Raw genomic sequence first — 21,992 nt, 5'->3', positions numbered from 1 at the left:
CAGCGCCTTGTCCCCCAGGCCTGCCAATGCTTCTCTCAACCCCATCTCGTTTACAAAGAAATAAAATTAGCGATGCGCAACAAGATACAGCGGTGGTTGTCTCCAATGACAAGGTTCTTGTGGGGGGGGGGGGGGGGATGTCGACGCTAGATAGAAGGGAGCCTTCACCACTGTCAGTCCGTGGCATTATCCTCTACCAGCCCCGCGGCCCTCGTATAAAGTTCATAATTTATGGCTTGGGATATTGAAAGGGGGGAATTGCAAGGGCTTTATTTTGATTAGGATGGCAGGCTGCCTTACAAAATGCTGGAATATTTGATATATTTTGGGGGTTGAACTCTCTCCAGATTTTTTTTTTCTTCTGAGTATTACCCATGTTCACCCGTCATGGTGTTTGCCGTAGCGTACATGTATGTCGCGATTCATTCGAAACAAAGTTGATGCTTTGTACAATTCCATGCTACAGAATGCATGGAATAGTATTCTCATGCAAAGCATTTGCCAGCATTTTGATTATCCTAACACTCTTGGAATCTTCTAGTTCCTTCCCAGATTATCTTTTACAAATTGTTTGGTATTAGTGAAAAATATGCTCATTTTTTTCTTAAGAAGTTTTGGTGGTTTTCTTGAAAGATAAATGTACCAAATGTACATTGTACATGTAATTGTCTCCGATGTCAACATTCATGTAACTTCCTCACGCATGTCAGGTTCAGTTTCTATTTAGAATAGGTGAAATGTTATTTTGCGTATTACATGTATAAAGAAACTCAAAGAGAGTTTTGTTGAGATTACATTTAAGTGGTATGTATGTACAGGTAGTTACTTGAAGGAACCAGTTGATAGGCACGAAGATGAATATTCACAGTCAATTATGAATGGGAGTCCACATTTAATTCGTGCACCATTTGAATGTCGAGCAAATGCTTTATAAAGGTTCTGGTCGAGTGGAGACTCCAGAGTTCTATTCATCGCACATTGAATGCAACAGCATTTGTGTGTGTGTGATGATAACAGTGGGTCTGTGCTGTCCGCCTGTGATGCGCCAATACTTGGCATACCATCATGTCCAACCCGTCCAACCCTTGTACTCCATACCCAGGCTGATAGGCCAACAAGGCACACAAGATACAGCACCCCCCCCTTCCCTCCCGAGGTCTTGGAATTCCTTAGAATCAGCTTTGAATCAGCCCCTCCCTGTCCAGGAATTTGTCTTAAGGATCTGCTAAGCGTGTGATATAAAATTGTTTAGCAAAGTGAACCCTCGATTAGGGCTTATTGGCAGAGGAACCGAACCAGTCACACATTGTTGACTGATGTCATGTGGGATACCCGGTATATGCCATTTTTAACACCCCGCATGGGCGAACTATGCACCCCAAGGGGAGTAAAAACGACATATCCCACATCAAAGCAGTCAACAATTGTGTTGTTATTATCATGCCGATTGAAGTCAAAAAGATTTAAATGGTTGTAACTTACTTTGCAAGAAATAAATGAAGTCTGTACAATGTAACATTTGATAACTGCAGGCTTTGGAAAGAATGTTGCATCCCGACGCCACTTTTTTTCATCATATACTATCTCAGTGAAGGTCAGTCATTGAAAAACTGCCGAAAAGACATGAATCTGGGACTGAGAAACATTTCCAATTGTGTTTATAGAAAATACTTTGAAAATGCAGAGTTCAACTCTCCATAGACTTTGTACATAACCAAAGAAGTGGTGTCTGGATGCTACATGTACATTCTTTCCAGGCTTTCCGGGGGTGGGACTGAGTGGTTCCAGTTCTCAGTTGCAAGTGCCCTGGCAGGTTCTACATGTATGTGTACATATATCCGCGCAACGTGCACAACTTGTATGGTAACGTGGTCGTTCTAGACCAATGAAATGGCAGTATCCAAGCACACGATATCACCAAAAACAAATTTTATGGTAACAAATTTTATGGAGCTGAGTACCAGTCACAAGCAGTTTACATTGCATGACATTTTGGGCTGGTAACGTGTTTTTGCTAAGCAGATATTTTCTGTGCTTAGCATATTTCTGGTCTTAGCAGCGCTAACCCCCCTCCCCTCCCCCCCCCCCCCCCCCCCCCCCCCCATGTGACAAAAATGCTTAGCATTGTGGACTAATGTTGTGCATCTGGTCGGGTTGACCAGGCCAAACTGACCCGAAACATAAAAAAAAATGAATCCGAACCAAAACCGATCTACCGACCCGACCCTATTGAAATAATGGAAAAAACCGACCCGACCGACCCAAAGTTGGTTTCGGGTCGGGTCAGGTCGGGTAGGCTTCGTTTTCAGGTGGAGTTTGCACAACATTAATGTGGACCCCTGATAAGTGCATATCGGCTAAGGATCCAGTGACAAGCGAATAGACTCCGTGCACAATCCCTGATTAGCCGTGAGAAAGAGACGGAGGGATTGAAGGATGCTTGAGTGTCGTTACCGCTGTGCACTCCCACTCCCTCTCCCACTCGGCTGCATTTATCTGCAACTAGACCAGCCCAAGCATGTAATCACTGTACACTCACGCTGGGGAAACCATTGTGCACGCTATTGTACGAAGCAAGTGCCCTTTGATGGATGATTGGAACAAAAGATAGCACAATGCTTTCGCCATTCAAGGGGGCCTTCGTGATAGAAGTGATTGGGTCTATATCGGATTGGTCTCTAAGATTTTGATCATGTCTAGGACATGTAGACAGCAGCGTATCCAGCTTTTTATGCCGGGGGGAGGGGCAAAAATGACACTGTATTGATGTCTCAACCGTCTTATAACCGTCTTATAATACTGTTTTTTTGTTTTGTGTATGTGTATGTAAAAAATATACATTTTGAGATGAAACTTTGGGAAAATACCAACCAACAAACAGAAAAATCCCAAAATGTACCCCCCCCCCAAAATGGTTTAGTGCAGATGGAAATTACGCACACCTCTCTTTTATTCTTCACTTATCACATGAAGTTGAAATTGGGTTTCCAATAACTTTATTAGCCCATGAACATTTGGTGTCCAAATTTTGCCTGGAATTAAATAAAATAAGGAAATCCTACATGTACATGTAGCATGGAGGAATCTTCTTATTCCTCCATTATCCTACAAGTTTGTACTTTAACATACATTTTGGTGTCTTAAACCATGAAGGAACAAACACAGCCTAAAGGTTTTCAGAAAATGGCCCAAACAAACCTTGCCAGAACTTAAATACTGCCTTTTACCATGGAGGAATAAGAATTCACTCCATGCTTTTACAAACATGTACTGATACTGTGTCCATATTGGGTAGCACTAGCAGTATGTAGATACATGCACATTCAGCTGATAAGGAAATCCATGGCTAATCCTTATCAAGACAAGACACCCAGTGTCTGTCAGCATGCTGACACTGCAGATCACCTCAGCAGTTCAAGGTCACCGATCACTGAACCATTCCTTGCTCCGTGCTTGCACCATTGGTTTTATGGCTGGGTAGAAATCGGGCTTGCTTACCCCCATACCGCTCGATGTAACTTGTGTAATCGAAACAGAAACTGGGCAGAAACAGTGCATGTATGTGATGTGTACATAAGGAACATGTACATGTACAACATATTTAGGCCAGTTAATACTTGATGCAAATGCAATTGTGAAGCCACTTTGAAGTCAGAAAACATTCGCTTCGGATTCACCACGGTTGAAATGTGTTCAACTTTTGCGAATTCGCAGTGCTTACACTTACAAATTCGTGTTCGCTTCCGCAACGATTACGAACCGGTCTTTTTAACAGTTTTGTAGTTCCTTACAAAATTGTACAGATGCGTACGGTATTTCCGATCCAAAATCATCGGTCCAAGTCTTTTTATAAAGCTGTAGTCTCTTCTTTTTTTTGTGGAAATACCCAGGCATGTTGCATTTGGCAGGACAGAAATTGACACATATCAGTCAGATGATTTAAAAAAAAAAAAAAAAAAAAAAAAATGGGGGAAAAAAGTAAGAAGTAGGTCCCGTCACTTACAGGCCCCTTTCTTCCCCTCGGCATACATGAGCGTGAACAGTCCCTTGTCAGAATCTGCTCAGATCAGATGTCCTGGTATTTGAAACGACAGAGAAGACTGGGGAAAAAAATAACAGAAAGGAAAGAGAAGCAGTGGTTGACTTGCCTTTTGACTCTGGGCTCGCATCCAATTACCCATAACTCCTGGGTCCAACTGTTGTTGTGCTGCGCGGCGCGCCGGAAAGATACATATCGATGATTTTGATTGTTGAGACTTAAGCGTCCTGCAGAAGGGGTTCATTTTTTGTAGGGTTTGTATAACGATGTGATCGTTGGGGTATTGAAGTGTAAAACCAGTGCATCTGGCCGGTTTTGGCATGTTTAGGTTTGCTTGCATTTTGGCCTCTGATTCTCTGCACGATGACAGGTATTTAATGTACAGTGTTGATGGACTAAGCAGACTTGACAGTATGCACACAGTTCTGCTAGAGAAGTAAAATATGGAACCATTCCCCCCCCCCCCCCCCCCGAATCCCGGACCAACTAATATTCCTGAAAGCACAACTTCCAAGAAAGCTTGCCTGCACAGGTCATTAGCCTCAGAAGCGCATAGATTTCAATCGTTAGTCCCACTCTCAACAGCTTCAAGATGGAAAAGTGTTAAATTGGAGTACAGTGCCCTGCCTAGGGACACAAGCACGGCCTTGCCCAACATCCAATTGTTATATCGTGTGGTTGGATACTGTTATTTCATTGGTCTAGGAAGTAGGCTTACATGTGTCATATAATAATGCATGTCGCACACTGAGGGGTAATTGCTGGCATTGCGCGCGTGTGTGGGACCTGCCGGCGTGATATAGCTTTACGCATTGAGAACTGCAACATCAAACGCTCAGTCTCATGTCCGGCAGGACACCAAAGTCTTCAGTTATCGCAGAGATTTGAGTTACAACCATATAGGCCTATCTTTTCGAGTTATTGGCATTGTATCAAAACAATCGTTGACTGCTGTGATGTGGGATATGCCATTTTTTAACCCCCTTCGGGGCGCATAGGACCCAAGGCGAATGCGCCCCTCGGGTGTTAAAAATGTCATATCCCACATCACAGCAATCAACAATTGTTAAATTATATCAGCATATTTGTTCAAGTGAATGAAGTTCAATCTTGACCTTCTAATGGACTCGTATAGTACAGTGAGTTGATTCCTCAAAGATGTTGAGTCACGAATCTAATTCTGAGTTTTGAACCGAAAGCCCATGTGCTTGCGACGTGGCCAATCCTATGCTTAAATACTCCTGATCAGCCGGTATCGCTTGAATTGATCAGCGATTGCTAAGCCATCGCTCACCTCCTACCCTCGCTCAGTCTCCCCCACACTCCTGTGTCTCTCTAAGCCCCAGCTTCTGCAAGCCTTTCATGCAGCAAATGCAGGTCCCCAACAATTCATGTAGTATTCATCCAGTGCGTCTCCCCAAGCCAGCAAGGCATTGAACCAAAAATATCAACCAAAAAAAAAAAGTAGATAAAGAAAAGAGAGAAGGCATCCAGCCTTCCATTTGGATGTTAACTGTCCCTTCTCTTGGCCCCCCAGGGCACGTGACGGCCCGTGGACCCAGTAGCGGGCCCTCGCTAGAATTGCGCGGCCCAGCCAACAGCTTTAGCTGTAGCTGTCTGGAATAAGACACATCAGACTTGGTCAGTGAACTGGTGAGGAATCTACCACTGGTCTGAAAGGGTTGATATTTTTTCTCCGTTGGTTTTTTTTTTATATAAGAGTGAGAAGAGGTGACGAGTTTGACACATTAAGAGCCCACCGTGGTGCATTATGGTCCTGATGGGTCGTACATCGTGCAGTACGCAGGAAACATTTGAAGTACCTGGCATGAATTACAATTTATTGGTTGGAGGGAGGACGGGGATTTTTTGTAAGTGGTGGGGCCATAATGAGTGGCTATTTACCAAGTATACCAGTGCGTATTTTTAAAAACAAGACGAATAATGCGGTTTATTAAAAATTATAAGTTTTATTAAAACAAAAAAAAATTAAAATGGCCTGATATTTCAGCCTTGGCAAGGCCGCCTTCAGAGGCAAATGACAGAGGAAATCATTTTATTATTCAATAAAATAATTTAAAATATTGATTAGTTTATTGAATACGCATTACTTTTCAGAATGGTAAGCAACCACCATTCTTGTGTGTGGCATACATGTATCACCACAATTATGACATAACACGTAGCAGTTAATAAACGCTGTCAGCCACTAGTATTTGCCACGCTGGTGTACCCAGTTGTTCAGATACACCATTCCCACGGTTGGACCTGCTCAAATTTCACAGTAGCTCGGATGAGGGGGGTCGCAGCGGTGTGTAATTTCATCCTCTTTTGGTCCGGGGGAAGGGGAAGCGCTATTCAAAATCCCAGAGATATACTTGGATACATTTCAGTTGCAATTTGGTGGTTTTTTTTTTTATCTTGAATGAGCTTTGACAATGACGTCCCATTAACTTTTCTTATGTTGATTTTTTATTCTTGTTGAAAGAAGTGAAATTTTAGCTTCAGATGCACACTCCAGTTTTTAATTCAAAAGGCGAAAAGTTGTACCGGTAATATTCACATAGCAATTAGAGCAATATTGTCAATTAATGTTTCCTGGTGTTTCCGTCTAATTGTACATTTTTTTTTTTTGAATATTTTTTTAAATGGTGCCACTAGCCAGAAGGCACTCAAAAGTTGCAGAATGTTTGCGGACATTTGGTGAAAAAAAAGGCAACACGGTGAAATTTTTTTTACATCACTATACCAAATGCTAATGAGAAATGAATGATTGAACTACAAAACTACTGAAACCACAATATCGTCATCTTCAATGATGATAAAGGCTTGTTATAAAAAATAACTCCTGGTTTTTAAGGTCGGTGATCAGTTTTCCGAAAGTGTTGACGTAAAGGAAGGTTTGGCTCTCAACGACCCTCAGGGCTTCTGCCAGGAATGAATCAAAGCCAAGTCACTTAACAAAGATCCCTCCCCAACCCAGCTGTCTGGCAATTTGATATTCCTCATCCCGAGGAAGTCGATTCTTTTTTAGCCCGGTTGCAACCCGCGACTCCGAAAAAAGAAAAAAAAATCAAACCAAACAACGTTAGGAGTACACGCAAGCAGAAATGCCAGAATCCCACTACCAGTGTCCGCTTAAAAGAATCTTGTCAATTCGACCGTGCGCTGTCGCTCTCGTCTCTCCCAAACACACCGGCCTGAACCGAGCTTAATGCGAGTATGATTGACTGTCCGCAGGGTCCGACAAGAACTGCTTTTTTGCTCCCCCCTTTTTTTGTGTTGGAAACCGGGCATGCAAATTTCACCTGTGATGAAAGGGCCAAATCAGATAAGATGCCTAGCTTGGCCCTGGCATCGGGACGCATTATCATCCCTGAGTAGCCGAGAGGCAAGACCATTCTACCTTCCCCACTCCTCTCCTTTTTTTTTGTTTTGCACCTGGATCGGCTCTGCCACGAGATTGTTTTTCTTTAAACCCCGGTCAGCGAGGCCTTCGATTCTTACTTAAACCGCTTCTTACTGCATACATTTTTTTCCCCTACCTCTTCTGGCCCTTTTTACACCGGCTATCTCCCTGTAGCCCGTCTTTTTATTTTTGTGTTACTTTTTTTTCCCTTTTTTCTCTCGACCCACTCTGTCTTGCCTTCACGGGATTTTTCCCCCGCAGTCCAGGTTGACTCCGCAAATACACCCGTTGCTATTGCATATTGTTTGCCGCGTGCGGGGGAAAAGATCGGTCACTCACCCTGTTCCTTATGCAGGTTTTACATTTTTTTTTATGCACGTGTACGTACAGGGTACGTTTGGCGTAATATATGTCAGTTTGCTGGTGGTGTTTTTTTTTTCCTTTCTCTCTGTAGCATTATTAATACCCGGTCTCATACCGGCGTTCACTTGATGATGTGGGCTCCACGCTTACATAAAATTGTTTGCGTCTTGTTCATTTTCTCTGGTGGGGAGGTGTGTAGACAGGGGTTGGGAGGGGGAAGCGGGGGGGGGGGGGGGGGGGGGGGGGAAGGGGGGTTCATAAACAAATACCTGTTTTATTGATTTGTTTGTATTGTCAAGTTTACAAACTTATAGAAAGCATCAATGTGATGGAGTAATATAAATAAAAACACATTTGTCAAGTACCAAATTTGTATCGGGTTTAGGGTGAAACCTGGAGGTCGATATTCAGTATGGTTCTGAGTGTTTGGAGAGCGGCTACAATATTTGCTCTGGAACAATGGTGAAAAGTCAATGGAGGTCAATTTGAGGTACTTTACATGTGTACACAGTATAAACGTACAAAATGTACATGTACATGTGCATAGTTTAATTACAGTTTTGTGGTATAATCTTGTGTGTGGACGTGCTGATTGAAAAATCCGCCCCGAAAATTCATCATTCCACAATTTGAGTTAATAGATAAAAAAAATAATGTTCATGTATTGGGAAAGACCAAACAAGGTTGTGTCAAATTTGGCATTTACAAATGTAGTGAACATTTTCCAGGACGACATCCAATGTACATGTACATAGTGTGCATAACACTTGGTGTTACTCAGCCATATTGATGTTGGTGAATTAAGTACTTTAGATATTGAAATGTGCACATTATGGAATTTGTTCAGCAGAAGAATGAGTGAATGACCCTTGACTTCCCGCCTACCAAGTTGAACATTCATCATGGTCTAGAATCATTCAACTGTAACCTGCCCTTTGACTGCTTAAAAAATGACGTACATGTACATGTACAACATTTCCCATTATACCAGTACATGTTACCGGTAGTAGTTCCATGTATCGACACGTATTTCACTTGTACCATGAGTGTTGACCAAACGTAAGTGACTGCTTGTTAAAGTTAGAATAATTACGGGAAATGTACCTTAAAGCTATAGTCCATCATTTGCAGCCATCCGAAAAGTAACTAGCGTAATTATTGTTGAAAAACATACTTGGTTGAAAGATAGTAAGTGGACTAAACTCCCAGTGAAATTATTCTTTCTGGCGTCTTAAGATGCACCGTATGAAAATTTTAATTAGTAGTTCGTTTTGTTATTTGGCGAAGCGCGCGCAAGCATTGGCACGACGCACACGCGCGTGCGGTTGCTATAATTCGTGGGATCAGTGCGCGACATCGCGTATACATGTAGCTGCAATCAGCTCAGTGAGAACGCGTCTCGGACGCTGAATTCAGGCCCAATTGAAAACATGATTCAGCAACTTTAGATTTGAAATTGAGATCCTAGAATGCTGTTTTTCTCGGAATAAACAGCTGAAGCTGAGCTGAAACTTCATCAGGTGAGTTGTTCAGTATCCTTCACTAGATTTTGAACACTTTTGTTGCTTCCAACGAACAAAATGCACAAATTACAAATGATGGACTAAAAAAATCTTTAAGGGAGGCATCTCCTTAGGGTTATGCACATTTTTTTCCCTCAAACTTTAATGAACCCTAACCCCAATTTTCCCTTATCCTACCTTCACAAATTCTGGTTTATTTATGTTTTGGGCCACGAGCAATTGATCTAGCCTGTTTGCGACAGTAACATTTTGCCTCTAAATAGGAGTTGTGACATTAGGGAGACAGTGAAATGTCTCCCTAATGTCCGTTGTCTCCCTAAGGTATATAACTAATGATGTTAAATTGTTTCCTTGAGGGAACATTAATTAACAGGAATAAGTTACATATATACATACATGTACATGTTTGTAAGTTTTCTCATGCATTTAATTACATCAAATTGTAATAATAAAAACTTAGCAATATTAACATTTTTTAAAATCATTTTACATGTGTTCTTTATCAAGTTGGCTGTTAAGTGTAAATAAAAATCTTTTAACTTAAACTTTAAGTTTATCTTTTCTCTTGCATTGACAATGTACATGTAATTACATGTACCGGTAGCCTAATGTATTTTATTGATATAAATCTTGCCCTCTCGACTTTTTGAATGGTGAAATTATGCAAATTTACGCCTACATGTACATCACATTTTTGTATCAACATCAAGATTTTTTGATGATTTGATTGCTCTTCAAATACAACTTTTGCAATCATACCCAGTACATACCTGGGTGGTTCATGTGCGTCCTCACGGCATACACTTTTGTACATAAATTGTGGTGCTTGTGTTCCTGGGCAAGACACTTTACCACAACTGCCTCTCGCCACCCAGGAGTATGGTTAAGTGCGAGGGTAGAGACCTGATCTTGGCTTCAGAAAAGTGTCTAATGAACAGGCTAATAATTGTGAAGTGTTTTAAAACCTTTGGTGAAAAGCGCTTACATGTAAGAACCACATTATGTACATGTGTGTACATGTGCATACCGTGTACCAGTACATGTACACATGAATATTCACATTATCAAATGAACATCCTAACATGTACTTAATATCACTGAATCCCAAATCCTAATCTTTGTAGACCACACAAGGACACTCTCTATTGCTGATAAGACTTGTATCCAAAGCTAATTAGAAATTACGGTATTATGACTGTACAGCAAGCTCTCTTTCGACCCCCTCCAGCCATCCAGCGAAGGTCTTTATGCACAGGCTAATACCATTCACGGCGAGGAGATCTCTCCCCTGTGCACGTCCAAAAACCATTATCTACTAAGGGACTGGGGGGAAAAGAAAAAAGAAAGACGGGGACAAAATCCTCGGCAAGGCTTTCACCTTGAGTCCAGAGTGATTGGCAGTGGTGTTTGGGATGCAGCTCATATGGAATAAAGTCTTGTTTGCTGTCCTCCTTTAGAAACAGAAAATTGAAGAGTTTGGGCAATTTTCTTGTTGATTAACAATTTTTGTGATTCTGGGTGAGAAGATCTCAGTGAATTTATAGAATGAAATTTTAAGTTTTTGATGTTCTGATTCTGAGCAGCTGAGTAATTTGACATTGGTACAGTGTGTGGGATGTTGCTTGTATTAAACAGAAAATGTGGTTTAACTCAATTTTTTGAAGTGATGTCATGATGATGTCATAACAAGTCAGGTGACATCACATAAACGGTTATTTTCATATCTGTATATCTAAGATGCTGAGTAATCATATGTCATATACATGTACATGAAAATTTGAAGTGACGTCGTCATGTCATCATCACATGTCACAGAGTCATTTCAAACAGCGAACACAGCTGGTGTTTGTCCACAAACACATGTCTAAAAAAAATTTTTTTTGGGGGGGGGAATTTTTGTGATTTTTTTCTTATAAGGCTCACGCCAGATACATGTAAGTATAAGTCAGACCCATATAACTTGATATACACTGTAGGTTGTTAGTTCAAGGTGTTGATTATGTGTGAATTTACGTCTTGTACGATACCTGAACAGTTATTTATTGGAAGGCAATCATATTAATTGAATTAAACAGCTAAGATATTTAAAAACCAAGTATGGAATTTTCAAAATCCAGGTGTAACACAATTTCTTTTTCCCCAAGCAAATAGTGGTAAGTATGTTCATCTGTGTGTCTTGCGATATTGTGCCACGCAGGACAAATTTCGTGTTATGCACCGTTTCTCCCTCAGTGTTCCGTAACTTCCGTTGTACTTTTTTTGTTGGTTATATTTCGTATTACGTTGAGTCGTGTTCGGTACCTGTCCAGCATGAACTGCATTATGTGCCTGTGAGTTGTCATGCGGTATTCTTGTCAGATGTGTCAAGACGTGCGTTACATGTTTATATGCACCGCTGGTTCAGAACGACCAGACATTCTGAATCTCAAATTGTGGAGTAGCCATGTGGCAGTAATTATTTTTAGACTCCTCAAATAGCATTGTTTAAATTTGATTAAGCAAAAAAAGAAAAGAAAAAAAAAAGAGCAATCAAAAAAAAAAAAGCAACTACCCCCTCAAAAAAATTGTTTTAAAAATAAAAATCCTCGCTTTCAAAATAAAAGTGGATTGAATTAATTATATGCTCTGGAAGAATTTTTTTTTAAAGTTTCATAATGCACAGAAATCATGAATGGAGGATCAAAAAAATGATTTTAAAAATAAGATGTTTCATTTTCAAATACATGTACTGGCATTTTGGTTGGCCAAATGGAAGCACTATCAAACAATTTCTCAGTCAAAACAATTTCGGAATGTGTGCGCACTCTTTGAGATTCTTTAGAGTAGGACCTCGATTGAAGCTTAAGTTTTGTAATAAAGCAGGCAGTGAAATTAACGTGGTTTTATTTTTTCCCTCTTTTTTTCCCCCTCAACCTATTCTTATTCTCTCATCCTCTTGCTTCCCTATTCTATCACCCTATTTGTCAATGGTTCTGTCACCCCGTTTGTAATCTTATTTCTGTTCACCTATTCCCTTGACCACCGTTTGTCCATCTCTACCTTTATCACCCTCATGATCTCCATCTCTGACACACTGTCCCCACCCCTCCTCCCCATGCCTCTGCCACCCTATCCCTGACACCGTGTAGTTGCGGATCTGCAGCTGTCACTTCCCCGGGGGTGAGAAGAAAGAGGGAGACGTGCCTGTACCGGACCCCGAGGTAGACCCGCCCGTCACAGTGGACGTCAGCACACTCAACAACTCGCGGCCTCGCTCCCCTATGGATAAACAGAAGAAGCCTAAACGCCCTAGAATGTCTGTAGATAGGATCGTCGAAGGTGGGTAAAAATACAGCAGTTGTTGTCTGGAGTGGGACTCTAACCTGTAACCTATAGATTACTGTGCCAGTGTTTCATATGTTTTCTTTTAAAAAACCACCATCCACTCGTAAATATAAGTGAAGCTCTGCCTCATTTTTTTCCTTGCCACTGAGTGGCCTGATGGTTGGTGACAATCAAGTCTTTTTCTGCATGCGCCCCCCCCCCCCATGAAAAAAACCCAAGTTTTTCATACAATTCAATTTTTTTGCCATAGAGAAAAAAAAATCTTGCTAGGATCGAAATGTCAAGCCCTCTTCCTTTAGTGATTTCAAGTTGTTTCCATTAGTCTGTGAATTATTACACCAATTTCCCCCACTTTTCCCATTATTTTGACATTTTTAAAACTCCCTCAAAAAGATGAAAATTATCTGATCATCAAACTCCAACTTATCAGTCGCAAATCAACCCTGTGTCCCTCTACAGCCCACTACTCCACCCCTTGCTCCTCCCACAACCTCCCAATACCCCCTTTTCCCCAACCACTAAATTGTTAAATTAGACCAAGCCACCCCTCTCCCTCGAATCTCTTACCCCTTAATGAACCAAAATCAACACCAAACAAAAAAGGACCCAAATTTCCTGAACTTGCCCCCAAATAGGATCACTTGTCAGTTTGAAGTCTGAGCGCTGATCCTGAAAAATTGTTCTTCGGTTAAAAAAAAACCCTGAGAGATCCGACGTGGACTAGCTGTGAGCAAACCCTAGGATCCAATCAATTACAGAGGGGGAAGTTGTGTATTAACTCCGTGTGCCGCTGCTAAGTGGCTTAAATTGGAAGTTCTGCTAAACTTGGGCAACATGGAGTTTTGCTCGTGCTCGCAACACGGTTCGTCCGTAAACTAGTTTGCTCCCCCCTACAAAACAGCCGAGTATTTTTGGGGTAGTGGGTTAGGGGGATATCTTATCTGTTTTGTAATGCTGTGGGGAGCCGTGTGTGGATTTTGTTGACTTGGGGGGATAGGGAGTACGTAGGGAGGTGGGGGAGACAGGGGAAGTAAGGGGAAGTAGGGCAAATTAAATGAGGGCAAGAGGGAAAAATTGTAATTTGGTGGGGAACACGCAGATCCTCTAGTTGTTTCTTTCAATTTAGTAACTTAGTAACTTATTTTTGTACAAAATACATACATGTGTTTGTTGCCCACTACAGCTTCACTAGCAAAACCTGAAATAAATTATTTATATCAGCAGACATTTTGAACTAATCTAGTATACTTCATTTTTGTTTTAAAAACTTCCGAAGTTGGAAGACCTTTCAATCCTAGCAGGTTTTTTTTTTTAAATAAAAAGTTCTTTTAGGAATGGAACTGTCAGACTGCTTTTAACTTGGCACTTTTTATTTTCAAGTTCACTTGTTCTGTAACTGTGGGGACTACACACGTGTTGTCCCATTGTACTATGGGGACCAAAGATGCTATGGGGACAGCCGAAAGTCCCCATAACTTGGTCCTAATTTGCCTAACAATAAAAAACCTCCCCATAACGCGGCGACGGCCCGCCCACTGCAGTTGGTATAAAATTTGTGCTGCCAAAATTTGTGTTGATACGAACTCAAAAGCAACAGCAAAGATTGAGAGCCATATAGGCAGTGCCCAAAATGGCTGTTACTTGTACACGTAAGTGGCTGCTGCTAAAACCGTTCAGGTTGACTCTTTACTAAATATATCTAGAGCCAGAGACAAACAGGTTGATTTTGGACATACATAAAGTCCTACATTTGATCCATTACTAGGTTACAAACTGCACAAACAGGATATTGAACAATAAATTAATTGCTCTTCGGAATGTTAAAGTTTGTTCTATTTATTCCCCCAAAGGAATTCGTCACCCGGCTGCGGCCGTGACCAGCAACAACCCCCAGCCTCTCCCCGCCCGTCCATTGGTGGCGCTGTTGGACGGCCGGGACTGTAGCGTCGAGATGCCCATCCTCAAAGATGTGGCCACCGTGGCGTTCTGCGACGCGCAGTCCACAAATGAAATCCACGAAAAGGTGAGACTCGCGACGGAAGATGTCGACAGGCCTGTCCAGAAATCCAAAGGCTTTTTGCCAGTGTTTGAATTGAGTCCATCGCAAAGCTGGTCACAAGTATTTCAGTTTTTCAATTCACAAGCCCTGTCGCAAGTTGCGGATTGAAAATAGCAGCGGAATGCCCTTGTCACAGGTCATGTGAATAGCATGTAACTCGACTTAGGACTGGGTAACTTGTGAGGACTTGTGAGGACTTGTGGGGACTTGTGATGGATTCGACTACAACAATGATGTTGATAGACATGTTCTGAAATCTTATGGCTTTTTTAATGGGAAACTTGACACTGGTGTTCATAACATGGAATTTTGTGTCGGGGTGATGCAAATCAATATTAAGTTTTGCCTTTCACCGACGTGTTACCACTGTATACTCGGTGTGTTACCCGGTACCTCCCGAGTGAAAGTTGGCAAAATCACTCTGGTGGGACTCGAACCCACGACCTGCTGCTCTCTAGTGCAGACGTTTTTCCACTTCATCACCAAGCTTGCGAGATCCATTGGCTGGTTCGAATCTGATGTACATGTAGCAGCAGGTACCGCAATTAAACTATTCATAAGATGGAATTTTGCGTCTGGGTTGATGCAAATCAATATTAGGTTTTGCTGATACTCATACGGTGTGTGTCAGTGTACAAGGCAGAAGTACATGTACATGTGTAATGTGCCCGCAGTTTTAGTTCATATGCTTCAACGCAGTTGTAGTTCATATGAGGGCACCACACTGGGCCCGAGAATGCTGCTGTTCCCTGCTTTGTGTGCTTGACTTCAATTAATCTGACTATTGTGCGGTCAACTTCATTTACCGGTATTTTCCAAGGTTTGCAGCATTGCCAATGATGCTAGCAACATGGCGTTTTGGCACTTGTGGGTTTATGGCTTCTGACAAGCGCACCCCGAGCAAAGTTTCTGAGAAGGATGATGTAGGTCTAGGGTTATTGTGGCAACAGAGGCTATTGCGAGATAATAACGATGAACAAAGATAATGGGCTGATTGAGAGACTAGCTCAGATCACTACGGCATTTCAGAGTCACATATCCATCATTTAGTTTTGGTGTTCAACCTAACCTTGGGTTTTGCTTAATTCTGCCATAAATATTCTGCCGATCTGTGGTGGTAGAAGACAAATGACCACAGCGCTGTGCCCTCTCAAACTTGATCACATTCCAACTGATGAATCAGTGACAGATTTCCTCCCCTCTCTGCCCTTCAACTCAGTCTTTTTTTTTTTGGTTTGGCTGGTATTTTGGAGCTTCTTAGTACTAGGGGGGTGTCAACAAGGATGTCTCTAATTGATCCTCTTCCTGTCGGCCGTGTCCCTGGGTACTGTCCCCAGGACATTGCCTCCTCCCAACGGAAGAGGGTACCCTTTTAAAAAAAAAAAGTCAGGGAGGATAACTTCAGTCCAATAACAACAACAAGTCGGTGCTTAGCCTCCTTCCCGACTGCTGAAGGTCACGGAATGGTTAAAGAAGAGCTTTTTTGGGGGAGTCTGGATGCAAACAGGTGATGCATGAGGGTGTTGGCGACACTAACCCCCTTCCCCCCCCCCCCACCCCCTGTACCTACCCCCCTCACCCCTCTCCTTCCTAAAAGGTAGAATTCCCAATCTGGTGAGATGGTAGTGTAGTCCAGCCAGGTTTTTGAGTCAATAATTTTGTGTGTGCTGAAACAGTCAAGAAATTCACCTTTCAAAAGTTTGGCTTAGTTGTGATGTCATGGGAACCAGTTTTACAACATCACAATATTTGAAGCTAATAAGACTTGATTAGGTCAACATATTTTTATCATGTGTGTGATGTGGCAGGTTGATAAATTGACCAGGCCAAAAAAAGAGAGAAGAAGATACATGTACATGTACATGTGGTTGAAGTTTTCATTGAAATTCTTTGAATCACAATTGTTTTGCAGCGTCTATTGTTTCCAGTTTAGTTCAGCAAAGAGCTCTGCTAGTTATGAGGGTACTCTGATTTGATTGATTGCAAAATTGCCAGCGGCAGTCTAACTGCTGCAGCACTAAGCAGTAACGATGTGGGCAAACCGCTGTGCACAGGAAACACAAGTTACAGGCCGTTCCCGACTTTGTTCATGTGTGTTCCCATCCATCTTTTACACGGAGCTGTTTCTCGCAGTGTGAACCGAATACAAGTGGCGAGGAGTTATAGGGGCCAACGTTACTACACAATCCGCTGAAATTTATAGTCTTGTTTTCACTGTTTTCACTCGCAAAGGGTGCCGATGGGGGCTAATCCGTTTCACATAATCTTGTGGACGCGCATGTCGCAGTAGGCCACTTGCTGTTAACAACATCTTGTGTGAAAGGGTCATGCAGATCTACGGAAGAACTGACCGTGTCAGCAGGTAAACAGTTTGTCCAATGAGAGCAGAGAATGAGTGACCCGGGGTCATCAGGTCAACACAAATCTTCCAAGGAGAGCTCAACTTGATTAGCACCCACCAGCGCCCTCAGATAGGTCGATGGGACGATCGAAATTAAAAACTGGTTTGGGGGATTAGGGGCCTATCTCTTCCAAGGGGGTGTGAGGCAGGAAGCCGCCCATCTCTGGTCATTTCTGGTACCCAAACAACCAGCTGTGTTGTGGGGTACATTGTATAAAGAGCAGACGGACCAAATCATATTAATATTAACCTTGCCTGGTATAATTAGGAAGAGACACATTATAGCCGAGGGGCACGCACTGGTCCTGACCATCCTTGGGTAGTGGGTTTCCACAGGAAATGATGAATATCTGTAATTCCCCAACCTGTTGGTATGTGGGTATCTGTGTCGGAGTCCAAATTTTGTTGTGTGCAGCAGAAACAATATATGTGCTAGGCTTGGGCAACTTTTGGTCAGGATCGAAAAGAATCGATTCTCAATTTTGAATCAAAATCATCAGACTCCACTCGCTTGAGAAATGAACTCCCTGTAATGGGCCTTATGCACGAGTTGGCCGTTTTTGTCGTGTTCCCTGAATGTAGTTAATAAGTTGTGAACTGTTGAATGGGATGGTGCCAGACTATTTATTCACTATAGCCTCACTTTCCTTTTTTTTTTGAATGGGGCTTAAAACATTAGAGCATGTTTATTCGCAAATTTTAAATTATTCATCAGAGCAGACTGGTATTAATTTGTAACGTCATTGCTTTCATTTCTCTACACAAGTTCCAAAAATGAAGATTTCACCTCACTCTCAATCCAATATGGCCGACTTGTGAATAAGGCCCATAGTTGTTTCCATTTCCCCCAGAATGCATTCCGGACACTTCGCAACAAATAATAATAGTTTTCAAAAGTTGAATAAAGAAATAGACTGGAACAGGGCTTGAACCTCCAGTCAATTTCTTCTTCAAATTTGAAAATTCTAATAACGAACCTAGTCAGTTTTTTTCTTTGTGGTTCATTTGAAGAACATTTCAAGATATTATGGAGTTTATCCCAATACCTTTTTACTGGGTAAATTTTTGAGTCAATTCCCCAAAAAACTCCTAGACAGAATTGGAATCGTTTAAAACAAAAAGTTCCACATCAAAGGAAAGTATCCGCTTGCAATTCGCGAGTCTCCTAGTGTCTATTTCGGTGTTGACCCTTCACTGTTACCATTCTGACCTTTTTTCCTGTCCCCATTTCTGGATCTCTGTCGCCCCTGAGGACCCCCAGCTGCCCACCACCGGTGGAAGTGGATAATAGTGTCAGAGGGCCATCGTTTCCTATCAGGCCAGGAAGCTCAAAATACCTGGGAGCCCACGCGACAGCCCACTGCCTGACGTCTTGAGATTATCTTGGAATATATCTGAAGGAAGTGAGGCATGGGGAAAACGGGGGCTTGCTGTCTTTTGTCAGCCACCAGACAGTTTAACGAAGAAACAAACTTTACTTGCTATAAAAAGTATCTGATAGAGAATCAAAGAATGTTGCCCGTGTTGTTGTCTAAGTTTTAACCTTGGGTTATATTTGTTTGTGGGATGTTATCCAGACGCCTTGTTCAAAAGCTCAGTAATTGGACCACTAGAATGTTGGTGATGTTTGGGGTTTGGATCACCGAAAAAAGTCAATTTCTTTGTTCACTGAAGTTTCAGGGGAATATATGAGGATTATTTTTCAATACGTAGATGTAGGTTGATGGCTGCGAAGGGTTGAATGTTCCTTTGATTTGACAATATGACAGGCAGCCAAAAGAGTCCATTTTCATTCGCCTGCATGAAAATGGTTTCTAGGTGTTGTAGCAGGGTCAAACGACATTGCACAGACCAGATTCTCTAAACTCTTTTGCATTTAGAACGCTAAGTCAAGTTTCAAGTTTCCCCCTCAAGTGAAAACATTCATGTAATGTTGACACCTTTGTCAAGTTTATTGGTCAAATCATGAACGCCCCGCAGCCCCCTCTCAGAGATACCATTGCCCCCTCTCAGAGATACCATTACCCCCTCTCAGAGATACAATTACCCCTCTCCCCGACTCTCCTTCGTACAAACCAAATGAATCACTCCCCCTCTCTGCTGCGCTGGTTTTACTGAGCTTGCGCTACCGAGCTGCCTGTGCCATATTTAGCCCAGCGACTCGTAGATTGGGGACGTGTTTGATTCGAAGTGTCAGGGGGCCATAAACTGAGGAAATCGGAAAGGAACTTTTTGATCAAGATCATTAGTCATTCTTGTAAGCGTATGTTGCCATTGTGTCGCCATCTGTGTTGAGTCTTGCTTCGTGTTCATGAAGTTTTTTTAGTTACAGTGACGAGTTACTTGGAATTGGAAGGGTTGCACATCGATTCCTCGGCATTTTGATCGCAATTTGGCCTGAATTTCCCAATACACAGGACAGAAACCTTATCCTTTTAGATGACGAGGCCCCACAAGTGTCTTGAAAGTCCCAGAGTTGATGGAGATTACTCACTGCTCCGGCTATTCAGCAGGAAGCGGTGCCCAACAAATTTGTTTCCTGGTCAAACTGTGAGCTGACAACAAGCCAAAAATATGACGTGACATTTGGGGACGTTCGCTTTTTCCTTTTTTGGGGCGGAGGGGGGCAGCCTTAAATTTTCTGTTTACTTTTCAGGAAGTTTCTGGACTTGATTGATCACTCCAACAGATTATTTTTGAATAATACTTATTTTTAAGAGTTGAATCTGTTTGTGAGCTGTCAACATGCCCTATTTAGGATGACATTTACAAATTTCTGCTGTTAAAATGAATCCTCACTACATCATCACAATATTTTCCTACATGTCCATCACAAGTCAATCACATGTCTAATTACCAGTCAATCACAAGTCCATCACAAGTCTTATCACAAGTCCATCACAAGTCAATCACAAGTCCATCAGAAGTCCATCAGAAGTCCATCACAAGTCAATCAGAAGTCCATCACAATTCAATCACTAGTCAATCACAATTCAATCACTAGTCAATCACAAGTCAATCACAAGTCCATCACAAGTCCATCACAAGTCCATCACAAGTCCACCACAAGTCCATCACAAGTCCACCACAAGTCCAAACACAAAGCAGGTCTGTACAAATCATGGATGAACAGCAACAAAAAAAGGAAGCCCTTGTCATTGGTCATTTAAATAGCTTGTCATTTTGATGATTTGTGATTGACTTTCATGTTATTTGTTGTTTCCTCAGGTGCTTAATGAAGCCGTGGGGGCGCTGTTATATCACTCCATTACACTGACCAAAGAGGACTTGGAGAAGTTCAAGGCTTTACGCATCATTGTGCGCATTGGCTCCGGCTATGACAACATTGATATCAAGGCGGCAGGAGACTTAGGTATGGAAATCAGGGAAATCTTAGGAATGATGGAAAAAGATATGAGATAATGACATGGAGATTTGATGATGGGAGGGAAACCATGGAAAAGTTGGGAAAAATGTTCTGTGTGCTTTGGAATTGAAAGTCAGTCAGTCAGTACGTCACTCGAATGACAATAGGTTTGCAAAAACTACTTCAACATTGTAATGTCTTTCTCTCTTGTTCCCCACCCCCTCCCCTCCCCCAACCAGGCATGGCGGTCTGCAACGTCCCAGGCTACGGCGTCGAGGAAGTAGCAGACTCCACGATGTGCTTGATCCTGAATCTCTACCGTCGAACCCACTGGATGATCGAGATGGTCCGGGAAGGCAAGAAGCTTCTAGGGTCCGAACAGATCCGGGAAGCAGCCAACGGAGCCACTAGGATCCGAGGGGAAACGTTGGGGATCATTGGGCTAGGTGGGTGACCAGGGGTGTGGGGTAAGATGAGGTGGAGGGGTGGGCATGGGTTTGAGGGGCTGAACAGATCCGGGAAGCAGCCAACGGAGCCACTAGGATCCGAGGGGAAACGTTGGGGATCATTGGGCTAGGTGGATGACCGGGGGTGTGGGGTAAGATGGGGTGGAGGGGTGGGCATAGGTTTGAGGGGCTGAACAGATCCAGGAAGCAGCCAACGGAGCAAGTAGGATCTGATGGGAAACGCGGATCATTGGACTAACTGGTTATTGGGGTGGGGGTTGATGGGCCGAACAGATCCAATAAGTGACCGACTGATAGGAGTCACTAGGATCTGAGGGGAAATGCTTGGGATCATTGGACTAGGTGGGTGAAGGGGAAAGGGGGGGGGGGTATGGGTTTGGGGGTATTAACCTGTCTGGTTAAGGATTTGTAGTATGTAGTCTGGTTAATCCTCATTGTGACTAGGTGAGTAGCGAGGGTGTGTAGGGTTGAGGAAAAGTGAAAGGGTGGGCATGAGTTGGGGTATTAACCAGTTGGGTTAAGGATTTGAAGCACGTCTAGTGATGTAGGCATGTAGGCACAAGGACCTGTCAGAGTTTTATAGTTGAATCCTTTTATAATTATAGTACAGGGGTAGAAGAGTGTCTATACAACATCTGTTCTGATCACTCCTTCCTTGACCAAATGGTTCTTCATTAAACACAATCTGTAGCGAGTCCCTCATGGATGCTTTCAGATTAGGTCATTATAACATACTTTGTCCCTGTCTGTTGTAGGTCGCTGTGGCACAGCAGTCGCACAGAGAGCCAAGGCGTTTGGGTTCACCATTCATTTCTACGATCCTTACTTAGCGGATGGCATAGAGAAATCACTGGGTCTAACTCGCGTCTACACATTGCAGGTATGCTGTCAACAGATACCCCGAAGAGGCCATTGTCTGGGCTCCAACACTTGAGCCTGTTACCGTTGTAGTAGTTTTGTTTCTAATTTGGAAAGTTCTAAGTGAAATTGTGAACACTCGTGTGCTTGGCCCAGTCAGATGATCAGCATCACGGTGAATA

The 21,992-nt window shown here is 42.5% G+C and overlaps 1 protein-coding gene across 5 annotated transcripts in view; it reads left to right on the top strand.

The window, feature by feature from the left end:
* The window catches only part of LOC119720650 (C-terminal-binding protein 1-like), a 51,989-nt gene that overhangs the window by 26,046 nt on the left and 3,951 nt on the right, over positions 1–21,992 (top strand). For 4 of the 5 annotated variants that reach the window (XM_038190431.1, XM_038190430.1, XM_038190433.1 and 1 more), the window contains exons 3-8: positions 12,463–12,652; positions 14,509–14,681; positions 20,347–20,491; positions 20,725–20,867; positions 20,999–21,062; positions 21,708–21,832. In XM_038190431.1, coding sequence (XP_038046359.1) covers positions 12,463–12,652; positions 14,509–14,681; positions 20,347–20,491; positions 20,725–20,867; positions 20,999–21,062; positions 21,708–21,832 — 840 coding nt within the window. Of the gene's footprint in view, positions 1–12,462; positions 12,653–14,508; positions 14,682–20,346; positions 20,492–20,724; positions 20,932–20,998; positions 21,063–21,707; positions 21,833–21,992 lie in introns of all 5 variants that reach the window. The other variant, XM_038190432.1, reaches the window with a different exon arrangement.

This window comes from Patiria miniata, unplaced genomic scaffold (genome assembly GCF_015706575.1).
Source record: "Patiria miniata isolate m_02_andy unplaced genomic scaffold, ASM1570657v1 HiC_scaffold_9, whole genome shotgun sequence".
NCBI lineage: Eukaryota > Metazoa > Echinodermata > Asteroidea > Valvatida > Asterinidae > Patiria > Patiria miniata.
This window is presented reverse-complemented; position numbering and strand designations above follow the sequence as displayed.